The sequence below is a fragment of the Dreissena polymorpha genome, chromosome 5 (genome assembly GCF_020536995.1).
Source record: "Dreissena polymorpha isolate Duluth1 chromosome 5, UMN_Dpol_1.0, whole genome shotgun sequence".
Classification (NCBI taxonomy): domain Eukaryota; kingdom Metazoa; phylum Mollusca; class Bivalvia; order Myida; family Dreissenidae; genus Dreissena; species Dreissena polymorpha.
The window spans coordinates 51,831,861-51,846,809 of record NC_068359.1 but is presented as its reverse complement, the minus strand read 5'-3'; the positions used below and the strand labels follow the sequence as shown (position 1 = coordinate 51,846,809).

At 33.1% G+C, this 14,949-nt stretch overlaps 4 protein-coding genes across 45 annotated transcripts in view; 2 read left to right on the top strand and 2 right to left on the bottom strand.

The window, feature by feature from the left end:
* The window catches only part of LOC127881982 (lysophospholipid acyltransferase 5-like), a 47,349-nt gene extending 32,759 nt beyond the window's left edge, over nucleotides 1-14,590 (bottom strand). The window contains exons 1-2 of the mRNA XM_052430322.1: nucleotides 14,464-14,590; nucleotides 6,170-6,277 (exon numbers count right to left, since the gene is read on the bottom strand). Of these exons, the coding sequence (XP_052286282.1) occupies nucleotides 6,170-6,277; nucleotides 14,464-14,557 (202 nt within the window). The 5' untranslated portion in view covers nucleotides 14,558-14,590. The remainder of the gene's footprint in view (nucleotides 1-6,169; nucleotides 6,278-14,463) is intronic.
* Nucleotides 1-14,949, top strand: part of LOC127881984 (EF-hand domain-containing protein D2-like) — a 188,951-nt gene that overhangs the window by 59,650 nt on the left and 114,352 nt on the right. The gene's annotated exons all lie outside the window — the stretch shown is intronic.
* The window catches only part of LOC127881980 (lysophospholipid acyltransferase 5-like), a 152,184-nt gene that overhangs the window by 36,382 nt on the left and 100,853 nt on the right, over nucleotides 1-14,949 (bottom strand). The window lies entirely within an intron of this gene.
* LOC127881977 (exocyst complex component 8-like) overlaps nucleotides 14,702-14,949 on the top strand; it is a 156,227-nt gene continuing 155,979 nt past the window's right edge. Inside the window, exon 1 of the mRNA XM_052430262.1 lies at nucleotides 14,702-14,836. The gene's annotated coding sequence lies outside the window, so the exon portion shown is untranslated. The remainder of the gene's footprint in view (nucleotides 14,837-14,949) is intronic.

Sequence of the window (14,949 nt, the reverse complement as noted above, 5' to 3'; positions counted from 1 at the left end):
CACATAACACAGTCATGTATGCTGACAGATGCATCACGGGAAATTTTCGGGTAACTTTCCAGTCACCAAACTGTGATATTTAACGTCCAATCGGTTACGAGAATGTTTATGGAGGCGGAGTTATATAGCTATTATTATTTTTGATTGACGTCGGTCACAGAGTAAGTGTTTATCGCAGGTTTATTAACAATCACAGTTGTAGCATTAATACGTGATATAAAGCCGGTAAATAAAGCAGTACATTAAAGGCGGTTTCGGGCATCATCATCACACCTATTTGCCGTACTGTAAACAATAATTAATTATGAGAAGTTAGTTGCAATTGGTGAGCAGTGTAAATTTACTTACGGCGAGTAAGTTGTGAAAAACAAAACCTGTTAATAATTTGATGCGGTAACAAATTAAATCCAGTGCATGTATATTTTATCATGTCTATTTGTAGAACTGATTTACACCGTTTTTCTACAGCCACGTGATAATAACTATTCACTATGCATTTATACCGGTATGCCACGAAGAACCCGTGTTATAAGAAAGAGCGCGAAATTATTGCTGTCGTCGGCAATGCTAAGTTCTACGCATGCAAAGCATGCTTTTTAAAAAACAGACGATGTGTAACTAAATATAGCCTAGCCGCTCAGTACATGCAGTATTTAAGACTTACAAATTTACCGGTACGTTTGAATAAATTTTATATTGCAACTATGGAAAAATATGTTAATTCAAGAACACATTGCAGTAAATGTATTTTTCAAGAATCAAGAAGCACCAGACTACGGCAAAAATTATTGGGAGAAGGGGGGGGGGGGACGCATAGGAGTTACGCAAGACCCACCCAATCAAAGACCGGGGCATATCTGAAAGTTCTAACAGTGTATACCGTTTATGCCAGTGCATGAAAAAAATATAAATGCAAAATAAAAAAACATGAAACTATTTGACAAATTAACAAATTATTTATTTAAATGTGACTTCATTGATAATTTAATACAGTCATTATTGATACCTATAGATTCATGATGATTATGTCCTTCATTGAGCAAATAAGGTTATACCGGTAATGTGGATTCATCGTAGTGCTGAAATTTGGCTACTTTTTTCCTTAGCGCCAACCTAGTAATGACAGAAGAAATAAACATGGTACTGACAGTGTGTTTTTTCACCATTTTGGGAATGTGGCCGGGTCCCTTTGACTTAAATTGGGAAATAAATGTTATTGATTTATAATGCTTAAATATACTTGAACATTGATAATAAAAGGGATTTAAACATTATATTTTTCAAAGATTTTACTTATAGAGCTGGATTTGGAGATGAATGACATGTTTGGACTTATCAAAAATATATTTTCTTTTTTGAAAATCTCTAATTGGGAATGTTTAGGTCCCATTTGGGAACAATATATACATGTACCTTTTCCATTGGGAATGGGTCCCCCTACCAGACCCAAATTTGAACAAACAAGACTATTGCCAAGCAATAAATGTACCTCACCGGCTCCACCATTTTCAGATTTTTTTCTCTATTTGTTGCCATAGCAACCAGAATGTTTGAAGTAGGAACGAAATGAAATGACGTGCATTATAATGACAATATTGCCATCTATCAATGTTTCAAGTTTCATGAAAAAAATGAAGAACTATTAAAGTTATCGCAGGATCCAGAAAAGTGTGACGGACTGACAGACAGACAGACAGACACACAGAGGGCAAACCATAAGTCCCCTCCGGTGAAACCAGTAGGGGACAAAATATCACCGAGTGATTTATCTGAAAAAATGTTATGCGTCAAGGCTAAGTTTCACAAAAATTTACCATCATTATCAGGCTTTTGTCAAGCAATACCGCAGGAAAATAAAACTGCAAAACCTGATGAATTTCCTGCCTCAACTTAGCAAGTCCATTTATAATCATTATCACATCTCCACCTGCTTGCTGTGATCTTTCACTAACAATAAAAATGGGTTGTGCTCTGAGAAAAGGGGTTTAAATGCATGTTTGTAAAGTGTCATCCCAGAATGGCCTGTGCGGACTGCACAGGCTTATCAGGGACAACACTTTGAGCCTCAACTGAGTTTGTGCTAAGAGAAGACTTTCTTTAAATTAAAAATATTATCAAAGCAGAGCACAGCCCAAATATTGCTGATCCTGTCATGCTCCTATGCAATCTATGGTAGAATTTTTTAGAATACCTAATTGATGCAAATCGGTAATTGATGCAAATCGTTCAGTTATTTACACGTATATACCTCTGTTTGTTAAAATTGATGATTTATTTACTCAAGCCCAACAAGCTGTTCACAAAATTTACTGCTGTGAAAGTCATCCTAATTTATTGGGTGATTATTCAGGTTCAAGCAGTGTGTTAATGTCAACCACTCAAAATATAGAAAATCGGCCCATGTCTTGTTGTTAACATATTGAAACTGAGCTATATTTTATTGTTGATGTTGGTAGTGTTTTTTTGGCTAGATTTGGACATAAATGCAGCTAAACTCCCAATCTCAAAAATTATTTATTACATGCATTCCTAATTGACTTCTAAAAATTTCCCATAGATTTTAAACAAATCCTCTCTAAATTACTTTCTAAAATTTTATAAATCAAAAATTATTGTGTTTATTTGCCTATCCATTTTTTGTTAGTTTAACCTTAAAAAAATATAATTTGCAACACACTTTAAATTTTTATTGTATAGTACATGTATTTGCCAACAAAATAAACACAGCTAAATTTTCCAATTAAAGTCATAATGACGCATTTTTTCCCAATCCCTTAATTCCCCTGTCACATTCCCAAAAATGGTGTTGTTTTTTACCATTTTGTGAATGGGGCCAGGTCACATGGGTTGGGAATTTTTTTGTTGTATTTCCTTAATTGAGAAATAAGTGTAATTGTTTTAGGGTAACAAGTGCTTTAAAAATTAAAATAAAATTGATTTTATATTAAATTTACTGAGGTTTAAGTTATAGAGCTTGATGGTAGATAAAATAAATATAATGACCTATTTAAAAAATAATAATTTAAACCTTAAATTGGGAAACTTTAAGTGCCAATTGGGAAATATATATATCCTTTTTCGATTGGGAAATAGTCCTTCTACATGTACAGGCCCCAAATTTGATAGATAAACCCTGAACACTGTGGTTTATTTTTGTTGGACGTTGGAGTGCAGGCTCAGAGGTTGGGTGAATTATATCTTTGTGAGTGATAATACTTCAATTAAAGAAAGATGTTGCTGCAAACATTCTATACACCTTACTTTTATTAAAAAAAACTCCATCTATTGTGGTGAACACCTTTTCACACAATATTGTTTAAATGGTACCTACATATTAACAAGTTATTATCTGGAATTTTCAATATTTTAGATATAAACAACCTAAGGTACATATATGACCAAAAATAGCTACCACTCGTACCTGGTAGTTTTAATCTTATAATATTTTTTGTACTTTATTTTTAATTGTCAACTTTTTTGATGTTTTCAATTATGTAAAATAGTACACAATTAGTCTTTTCAAGTTAGAGGTATGGCTGACCAAACATCTAAAAACTGATCTCCTGCTTATGAAGCCACTTGGACCACTCTTTTGAGAGGCCGTTTGACACAAGTTAGACTGTAAATGTATTGTAATGAGACCAGCAGACACATGTTGGGCTGATAAAAAACCTTGTCATGGGTGATATACTCATCTTGCTTGCAGATTTAGGTCAGACAGTCAGACTTCAAGCTCAAAATCCACTTAAACATTTGTAAAACATGTAAATGCACACAGGTATTGTGTTAAAGGGGCGCATTTAGGAATCCTTTCCAGAGAAATATGGACATTCAAAAACACTTCATCCATGCTTATCTAAAAATGTATTTATAAGAAAAAAATTACCTTCATGGTAGTGCGAAGAAAAATATACTAAGACAACAATTTGTTTATACTCTTAAAGAGGGAATCAATTTAGTGTAAATAACATAAAAAAGCATCTCAAAGCCAACACATGTCAAACATTTAATAAGTATTGGTATTATTCTAAACATTAAAAAATCTAGAAATGTGTCACAGACACCTATAGCCCCACAACAAATGTTTACACACAAACAAATCAATTATTGTTATTACTCTAACTTTCCAAACACTTACAAAATACTTATTCTGAAATTTTAGATATGAAAAATATGACAATGTCAAGTTGTCCATTAATTTAGAAACATCTATGTTAAGTTTGTTTATCAATTATTTTATGGAAATAAAAACATAAAATAAATGTGCAATACTTTTATTGTATTTTACTTTTCTTTCTCTGCTTTGAAATCAAAACATCTTAACATCGGTGCACTCTTTTAATTGTAATGGTATCTTAAAAGTTTAAAGTTGATTAAACATACTGCCTCCTTAATATGACATCATTTCAAATGCTGTTAGATGAAACCGTTGTTTATTACTAGTATACATGTTAATTTACCCCATAATGCAAATGTTATGGCTGATGGCATTCAAGCATTCATCTGCCAGATTTAATTACCTTAACCCAGTTGTAAAAATATATGATAAAAGAGTAATCAGATAAGCAAAAAACAGGGCACAAATCAGGTAAAATAGCGCTGTAAAATATATTGTTTTAAAATTTAGAGTAATTAATAATGAGCGAAAACCTTCATGACCGCAAAGATAGTCTAACAAAATAAAAAGGGGATGTCTGAAAATTAAGAATGTAAAAACACTTAGAGAAATAGTTTTTAAGAACAGTGGTCAAAAACAATAAGTAAGCAAAAATGGGCTTCGAGTTGAAATTGTGTTTATAAAACTGTGAAAATTTCAGCAAAATTCACACAGAAGTTAAAGGAGAGTAAAAAGTAATTAAATTTGGGACTAGAATGTCTATAGTTAACAAGAATATTAGTGAAACTGATGGATGCTCCCCGATGACGCACTTTGTTAATGTATGTGTTAATAAACACCTAAAAATCTATTATTAGCCTCGGTGACCTTGACCCAGTGACCTCAAACCTCATCAAAAGGTAGAGGTCCATGCAAGGTACCTACATGCGAAATATGAAAGCGATTGGTAAAGAATTGAAGGTGCTTTGAGAAATGGTAGCAAAAGTGTGACAGAAGGAAGTCTATTATTAGCCTCGGTGACCTTGACCCCAGTGACCTCAAACCTCATCAAAAGGTAGAGGTCCATGCAAGGAACCTATATGCCAAGTATGAAAGCGATCCGTAAAGTATTAAAGGCATTATGAGAAACTGTAACAAAAGTGTGACGGAAGGAAGTCTATTATTAGCCTCGGTGACCTTGACCTTGACCCCAGTGACCTCAAACCTCATCAAAAGGGAGAGGTCCATGCAAGGTACCTACATGCCAAGTATGAAAGCGATTGGTAAAGTATTGAAGGCGCTTTGAGAAACGGTAGCAAAAGTGTGAGGGAAGGAAGTCTATTATTAGCCTCGGTGACCTTGACCTTGACCCCAGTGACCTCAAACCTCTTCAAAAGGTAGAGGTCTATACAAGGTACCTACATGCCAAATATGAAAGAGATCGGTTAAGTATTGAAGGTGCTATGAGAAACTGTAACAAAAGTGTGACAGAAGAATCTATTATTAGCCTCAGTGACCTTGACCTTGACCTCAGTGACCTCAAACCTCATCAAAAGGTAGAGGTCTATTCAAGGTACCTACATTCCAAATATGAAAGAGATCGGTTAAGTATTGAGGGTGCTATGAGAAACTGTAACAAAAGTGTTACGGAAGTAAGGAAGTAAGGAAGTAAGGACAAACTGGCAACTTTATGCTCCGCCGAAATTTTATTTCGAGGAGCATAAAAAACAAAGGGCCATTATTCTGCAAAAACCGGTCACCCCCCAAACAAATTCCTTATTAAAAGGTCATCATCAAATTAACACACCAAAAGCCTTTATCTATCACTTCATATTGGTCAAGAAGACTGTTTTTCCTTCTATAGCAAGGGTATCATCAAGGCCCTTTCCCCTCAGAGATTTTCTTTAAAATGATCAAAATTTCCCTGAAATTTAAGCTTACTTTGGGAAATGTCTTCCCCTTTTTCCGTTTTGTTGATATTTTTTCCCCAAAAAAGAAAGGCCTGGCCATTTCCCCAAATCAAGAGGAAATTTCAAGAAAGCCCTGACATGAAAATTTTACTTAAAATGTTACCGTAGTTAAAGTAGCAAATTGCCAGTCCGGTGAGGATGAAGAAGACATGCTGCACCACAGGGGGTTTCCTGTACACAAAATGTCTGTATACATAGGCCAGTGGATACCCTAAAATAAACCAAAACACTCATTTGGATGATTTGCAACAATAAAACATATTATATAATTAAGAATATGAAATGAAAAGATACATTATATTATAATCATCAATTTCAAAACCAGTGAATATTTTGAGCTTTTATGACAACATACAAACAGCTCAATTATCCGGAGGGTCAATAGCTGGGAGTAGGATTATTGCAACTAATTACAAAACAGCAACATGGTAAAAAACCTATAAGAAGAAATTATAATAATATATTATTTGTGGTTAATATAATATTTATTATTAGTATTATTTATACGGGCAAAAGCCCGCAGTCTGGCGTTGACCGTTCACACATATGGAAATTTAGACATAAAAATACACAAAGGGATGCATCTAAAAAAATTACCACGCAACATATTTTTTCGCGATGCTATTTATGAACTTGAACAAATCCAAAACACTTTGCCATATGCTAAATCACATGTAAATACATACCTCAGGAAAAAAATATATCAATGACATCATTATTGTGTAGCGAATCGCACTAAATAATCTAACATTATATGTTTTTGTCCGCTACATGAGACCGTTTCAGAATTTAAATTACACAATTATCTCCCCTGAATACTCTTCTTCTTCATGTTCTGTCTCATAGACTGGTTCACTGCATATAGTGGCAGTCTTAACCAAACACAATTTTGGTAAATATAACCCGTTTAAAATGTTTTACCTGAATCTCCGATTTCTTTCGAATTTATTTGCTTTGATCTTTTCGATATCTTATTGTTATTAATATGATTATAGGTGCTACCTAATTTACGGGCAAAAGCTTTTTAAGTTTTTTTTATAACTATGTATTTTTAATAAATATATTGACATGATTGTGTTCAAAATATTATAATTGTTGCAATAATTAAGTAATGCATCCAAAAAAAATCAATCTTAAAACAAGTTACATGTTCCAAGCTTAAAGATCTAGCATCTTATATTTTTTTGTTTTCTAGCCACAGGAATTTATAGCTTGTTCGGTGTCTGTGGTATAGTGGATGGGGTGTCTGCTAACTGGCTTAGTCACTGGGAGGTCTCTGTATTGAGCTCTTAAGTGGGAGCATTCTTTAGATAACCCTAAAGACATACTATGGCGTACAATTTGGGTTGAAAGTCAAGAAGACCTACAAGTTAAAAAGAGAAATGTACGTCAAAGTACAATAATTGTACGTCGACATAAATATAAAATACACTTCGAAGTATATATTTGTACGTCAAAGTACAATTTGTACTTCGACATACATGTTTGTACTTCGACGTACACATTTTTTGAACAGCCAATCAAAACACTAGTCTCTTGAGCCGCTTTTCCTTCAGATTTATTCATAATACCGGTAAATGTTTAAAATCTCTTTTAATTGAGGACAAAATGAATAAAAATATCAGAATGGCAAAAAAACAACACATAGAAGTTTCAAGTATTTAATGCATTGAAATAGATTATATACAAATTTGAAGAAGATTCAATTGTTACCTTTTTAAATTTAAAATTATTCAGCATATTGTGAGTATTTATTGATCATGCGGGGCGGAGTACCACGACCGTCCAGTGCATTACTGTGTAGGAAATTCCCAACGGTAACCAAACAGTTGCCAAGCATTAACGGGATAAATAATGTATTATAACCTCTCCGTTGGTCGTATTTTGTGATAACCATAACTTGTATAAGTCAGAGGTTAATTCCGCCACGCCAGGTCAATAAATACGCACAATATCTATGAGTTAGCGGTCGATAGTTGCATAATTTGGTATAAATTATAATAATAATAATGTTTAATAAATACGCACAATATCTATGAGTAAGCGGTCGATAGTCGCATAATTTGGTATAAATAATAATAATACTTATGTTCAATGTCAAATATCTCTAAAAGCAACAGATGTAAGGTGTCTTCTGATTGGCTAACACTCAAGGGTCGGTGAAAACTGTACGTCGAAGTACATTTCTCGTTCTACCTAGTAGGTCTTGTAGACTTTCGACGTCATGGTACGTCATATAGACACTTAAGTACTGGTCCTACCCAGGAACCAGTTTGTTTCATCAAATGTCTCAATTCAACTTGACAGCTTGCTAAAGCAGTTGCATTTAGCATACAGTACATGTGATGTGTCAAATCAATTTTGATTGACAAATTTGACAGGATTTTTTTTAATCCAATAAGTTTTAGACTGCCAAATAACACACACTACGTATTGAAAGCCATACCTGGAGCTTTCGTCTGTATACCACTGACTTCATCAGAAGAATGATTTCTACTGTTGGGAAATGTTAACACACTTAATTGTCTTCTTATTTATTATCAATTTATAATTATGTGTAACAGCATAACAACATATTTGTTTCGCAATTAAAATATTTAATAAATACAGGTATCTTGCAGGTTTCTAATTTTCTTTCGCAAACTATTGTTGAATAGTTTAAATTGTGTCGCCACTAAAAAACTAGCCATTTTGTAGCAATTCTAAAATCACAGTCTAAACTGCATACACTTAGCTCTACAGTTACAATTTGAATGCAAATATTAGAATGCATCATGTTATATCATCCATATTTTTTTATTTAAACATTCAATTAACACATAATACAGTACATATATAAAAAGATATGTGGTATTGTGTGGATATACAAAACACTTCACATCATTTATTTGCACATAAAATAATAGTTACAAAATAAGTAAAACTCATCAACCTACATTTCAAGAATATTTACGTATATGAAATTACAAAGTGGTGTTATTGTATTACCTTTTACAAAATTAACATTGCTGGTTTTGCACTAGCCATAAAACATTTATCATGGATTAGCAAGTAACAACCAATTTATTAATTACACAATAGAACGGAAATCATATTAATTGCATTATGCATTTACTAAACAAGCTATTTGCTACTGTTTAGAATTACACTATCTTACTAAAAATGATCACTGGTACTTAGTGCTTTTACATACTTGTGGTAAGTTTTGTATTACTAGTTTGACAATAATCGGCAGACACTTGTCGAAATACAGACAAAATTTGCATGGAAACTTTTCATATTTTTTCAGCATAATTGCAGGGTTCGCCAAAACTTGAAAAATCTGTCAGTCATATGGACTGACAGAGTTGAAATTTTTGTCAGTCCGAATCAGTTTCTGTCAGTCCCACTGTCCGACTAAACTATAACAGCAAAACACAACAAAAGAGAGTACCTTTTAGGTGTTAATTGGTTTTGATAAAATTAAAATACAATAAAAACGTGTCCAAAGTCGATATAATGAAACAATTATTATATTAATAATAAGCCACATATAAACCAAAGGCATGTCAAACTGTTTTTAGCCTCCACAGCTCTACAAATCCGTGTTCTTGAAAAATTAGGGTGACATCCAATCAAGTTTGACTTAATTGCACACACCCATTCACACTACTTTGGATTACTTCAATTTCTGTTTATTAGCCAATTACCCAAGTTCTAAAACAACACCTATTGTTAAAATATTTTCTCTTAGCTGAGGTGGTTGATTTCCAGATTCAATTAAATTAAAGTCTTTCACACCTTTCACTTGATAGAAAGGCCCATGATAATTACCACCATCCATTCTTGTTGTCTGAAAACAAAACATAATGCTACAATCTATCAACAACAAATTAACACATGTCCGAATTTTAAATTATCCGAAATATAGTACATTGGGTGACAAAACTTCGTTTGATTTCAGAAATTGTTGGTATGTCAATTAAAATATATCCTTCCCAGAACAATATAATAATGAAACTATGTAACAGAAATGCTCACAAATGCCTGTTGAAACAAGTTTTCATGCTTTTTTTTGTTGTGGAGAAATTAAATGGAACAAACGAAATGGCGGACGCACCCGGTTGCTTTTTAAACAAAGACCGTTGATTTTGAACTCGCATGTGATAGTCAATTCTAACCCAACTTTAAACATCAAAACATCAAATTGAAGGTAACAAAAAAGGATTTTGACAGAAGTTGAACAAAACGCATTTCCCTTCTATTAATCCAATAGCACATTATACACTTTGAGTGATCTTTTTGAAACCATTTTTCATCCGATTGTGTCGGTCAGTCGGACCGATTATCTTTAATCACTTGTCGGTCCTGAGAAAAATTTGCCCGTCAGGACCGGCGGACCAACGGTTTTGGCGAACCCTGTAATTGCCTTCAAATTGTTAATTTAACAACCCTTTGACATTGTTTGCACATCAGATCTTATTATACCATAGCTGATTTTTGTTTATATATAGACATATATAGACTTTTCAAAGTTCTATAAAAGTTCACACATGTTCCATCCAATTCCAAGTAAACAAGTTCCATCCAAGTAAACAAACAGAACCAATAAAGATCACCACAGATAATAACTGTTTGTATAGCTTGGAAATTTTGATAGTTCGGGAATCCCTCCTTTGTTGATTTCTGTAAACCAAAACTGTCAGTTTTGCTGGATATAATGGCTTGTATAATGCCCAGCTCTTGCCTTGGCAGAACAGCTTCTAAAAACGGAAAACCAACAAATATCTTAAAATTTGATCAATAATGCAGACAATTTATAAATGTCTTGTTTTTTGTTGATTTCGAATCTGGAAGATTTTTTACGTAAGATTGTGGTACGAAAATTCCAACGGTATCGGATTTTGTGGTTTTAGGCCTAAACTATTTATAGTGATATGTAACCTTTTGGGATATCGGTAAAGTGCGAGCAGACGAGGAGAAAATGCTTTAAAAATTAAAGCTAAAAGACTAAAAAGTTAGATCTGAATATCTTAAAAATTTGTGAATAAATGTGTTTCTGGTGGGTAACAACGACAACTTACCAGAATATTGCTCATGATCAAACGTAAAACTTCTTTCTGAGAGCGAATGGAAAATGCGTCACAAATTCTGATACATAAACAGTAGGGTGTCGTTATTGAAATACCGCGAGAATACTTGAAGAATAGAGATGCCAACTATAGTGTTTAAAACAAATAATTTTTTAACAAGCGTTTGTGATTTGTCAGGATAATAATAACAATAAGATATCGAAAAGATCAAAGCAAATAAATTCGACAGAAATCGGAGATTTGGCAATGTATTAAAGACGGGTTATGTTCCCCTAAATTGTGTTCGGTGAAGACTGTTACTATATGTAGTGAACCAGTCTTCGGCTTATACCCACTGAAGAAGAGCATTCAGGGGAGATAATTGAGTAATGACCTAATTCTGGAACTGTTGCGAAGAAAAACAAATAATGCGAGAATATTTAGTGCGATTCGCTACACAATTATGATGTCATTGATATAACTTTTTCTGAGGTATGTATTTACATGTGATTTAGCATATGTCAAAGTGTTTTTGATTTGTTCAAGTTCATAAATATCATCGCGAAAATATATGTCGCGTGGCAAATTTTTTTGAGACGTATCCATATGTGGTATTCTTATGTAATTTTATGTCTAAATTCCCATATGTATGAACGGTCAACGCCCGCTTCGCGAGCTTTTGCCCGTATTATCCTGACAAATCACAAACTCTTGTTAAAAAATAATTTGTTTTACACATTATAGTTGGCATCTTTATTCTAACAGTATTCACGCCGCAATATTTCAATAACGACACCCTACTGTTAACTTGTCAGAATTCGTGACGCATTTTCCATTCGCTCTCAGACAGCAGTTTTACGTGTGATCATGAGCAATATTCTGGTAAGTTGTTGTTGTTATCCATCAGAAATACATTTATTCACAAAATTTAACGATATTCCGATTTAAGTTTTAAGTCTTTTAGCTTATTTTAAACGTATTTACACCTCGTCTTCTCGCACTTGGCCGATATCCCGAAAGGTTACATATCACTATATGAAGTTAAGGCCTAAAACCACAAAATCTAATACCGTTGAATTTTCGTAACAAATCTTCCAGATTCGAAAAGACAACATGACATTTATAAATTGTCTGCATCATTAATCAGATTTTAAGATATTTGCTGGTTTTCCGTTTTAAGAAGCTGTTCTGCAAAGGCACGAGCTGGGCATCTGACAAGCCATATTATCGAGTTAAGTGACAGTTTTGGTTTCCAGAAATCAACAATGGAGGGATTCCTGAACTATCAAAGTTCTAAGCTATACACACAGTTATTAGATGTGGTGATCTTATTTATTGGGTCTGTTGCTTTTAAAACTTGGATGGAACATGTGTGAACTTTTATAGAACTTTGAAAAGTCTATATCTGTCTATCGATTAACAAAAATCAGCTATGACATTATAAGATCAGATGTGCAAACAAATTAACAATTTGAAGGCAATTATGCTGAAGAAATATAAAGGTATATCGACAAGTGTCTGCAAATATATGTCAAACTAGTAATACAAAACTTACCACAGGTATGTAAAAGCACTAAGTACCTGTTTGGATCATTTTTAGTAAGATAGTAAAGTGTAATTCTAAACAGTTGCAAATAGCTTGTTTAGTTTATGCATCATGCCATTTAGATGATTTCCTTTCTATTGTGTAATTAATAAATTGGTTGTTACTAGTTCCATGATAAATGTTTTATGCGCTAGTGCAAAACCAGAATGGTTAATTTTGTAAAAGGTATTAAAATGTTACTTCATTGATTCCACAGTTTTTCAAAAGATAACATAACTTTGTAATTTCATATGCATAAATATTCTTGTATGTTGATGACAGTGTTTTAGCATTACTTCTTGTGTAACTATTATTGTATGTGCAAATAAATTATGTGAAGTGTTTTGTATCTTAACACAATACCACATACCTTTTTATGTATTTACTGAATATATATATACTAAATCATTTACATGCTTCATGCGGCTTGGTCAAGAAAAACAATGACTGACATTTAAATAGGCTCATATGATTACTGATAATCTATGTTTTATTGATGTAATTTTTGAATGTTTAAATAAAAAAGTATGCATGATATAACATTATGTTTATTTGCATTCAAAATGTATCTAAACAGCTCGAACTAAGTATATGCAGTTTAGACTGTGATTTATGAATTGCTACAAAATGGCTAGTTTTTTAGTGGCGAAACAATTTAAACTATTTGACAATAGTTTGCGAAAGAAAATTAGAACCCTGCAAGATACGTGTATTTATTAAATATTTTAATTGCAAAACAAGTATGCTGTTATTCTGTGCCACATAATTATACATTGATAATAAAAAAAGACAATTAGCTGTGTTAACATTTCTCAACAGTAGAAATCATTCTGCTGATTAAGTCTGTAGTACACTGACGAAAGCTCCAGGTATGGCTTTCAATACTTAGTCAGTGTGTGTAATTTGACAGTCTAAAACTTATTGGCTTAAACAAAATCCTGTCAATCAAAATTGATTTGAAACATCACATTATTTTTATTATGTTAAATCAGTGTATGCTACAGTCAACTGCCTTAGCAAGCTGTGAAGTTGAATTGCAAGACATTTGATGAAACAAACTATTTCCTGGGTAGGACCATTACTTAGTGTCGTTAGAGCGATCTGAAGAATGCTCCCACTTCAGGGAACAATAAAGAAAGAGACCTCCCAGAGACTAAGCCAGTATAGCAGACACCATATCCACTATACCACAGCCACTGAATCAGCTTTAAATTCATGCGGCTAGAAAACACACAAAATTATACGATGCTATATCTTAAAGAACATGTAACTTATTTGAAGATTTAATTTTTTTGGATGCATTACTTTATTTTTTACAGTTATAATATTTTGAACACAATAGTGTCCATATATTTATAAAAAATACATGGTTATCAAAAATGCTTCTGCCAGTAAATTAGGTAGCACCTATAATCATATTAATATTGACAATGACATATATTTATTTTCTTTCCAATTATCTATTACAGTATTGATTGGGTCTAAAGCTATATTTCATGATATATTTATTTGTCATCCGAGACTAGTTTGATTAGAGTAGTTGCTTCGAATGGGCTAAAACTTCTCGTATTCGGAGGGGGTATTAATTTATTGAATTCCATTGTTAAATGCATATTATACAACATAAATCTTTACAAGACAGTCACATTGGGTCAATGTTATTGTTTTCTGTGTTGACCATGACATCTGGTCATTACTTCTTTAAAATGTTCTCATTCAAAATCACACAAAACATTTCTAAGAGAAAAGTAAACATCATACCTGCCAATAAAGACAACACAAGTCGTAAGGCTGATTCTCCAAAACAAAGAGTGTCAGCGAGTTGTTTAAAAAAAGATGTCTCGTCCATTTCCATGCTTTTTGTGTTCTTGTCTGACCTTTAACGTTGTGGTTCCCCGCTTCAGAAATTACATAAACCCAGTCCCCCCCCCCCCAGTTTACAGTACGGTGTGGTTTGTTCAGAGGGCGGTGTCGGTATACATGAATGTTCGGCTAATTAAACCGATTGCAGGAAATGGAAACTGTTCTGACAGTAAATTAATATTTTGGTTTTGCGTTTGCCCGAACCTGTAAAAAATAGCAGATGGACGTCTAGCACAAGATTTGTCGTCGGCAGGATATGATCCTGAGCACTGTATGTAATAAAAGAGAGAAATGTTGATGGCATTACATGTTAATTAGATTAGAACTCCAGTCTAGTCCAACGCTCTCAAATATTAAGCTACTTTTTATATTGGTAATATTTAG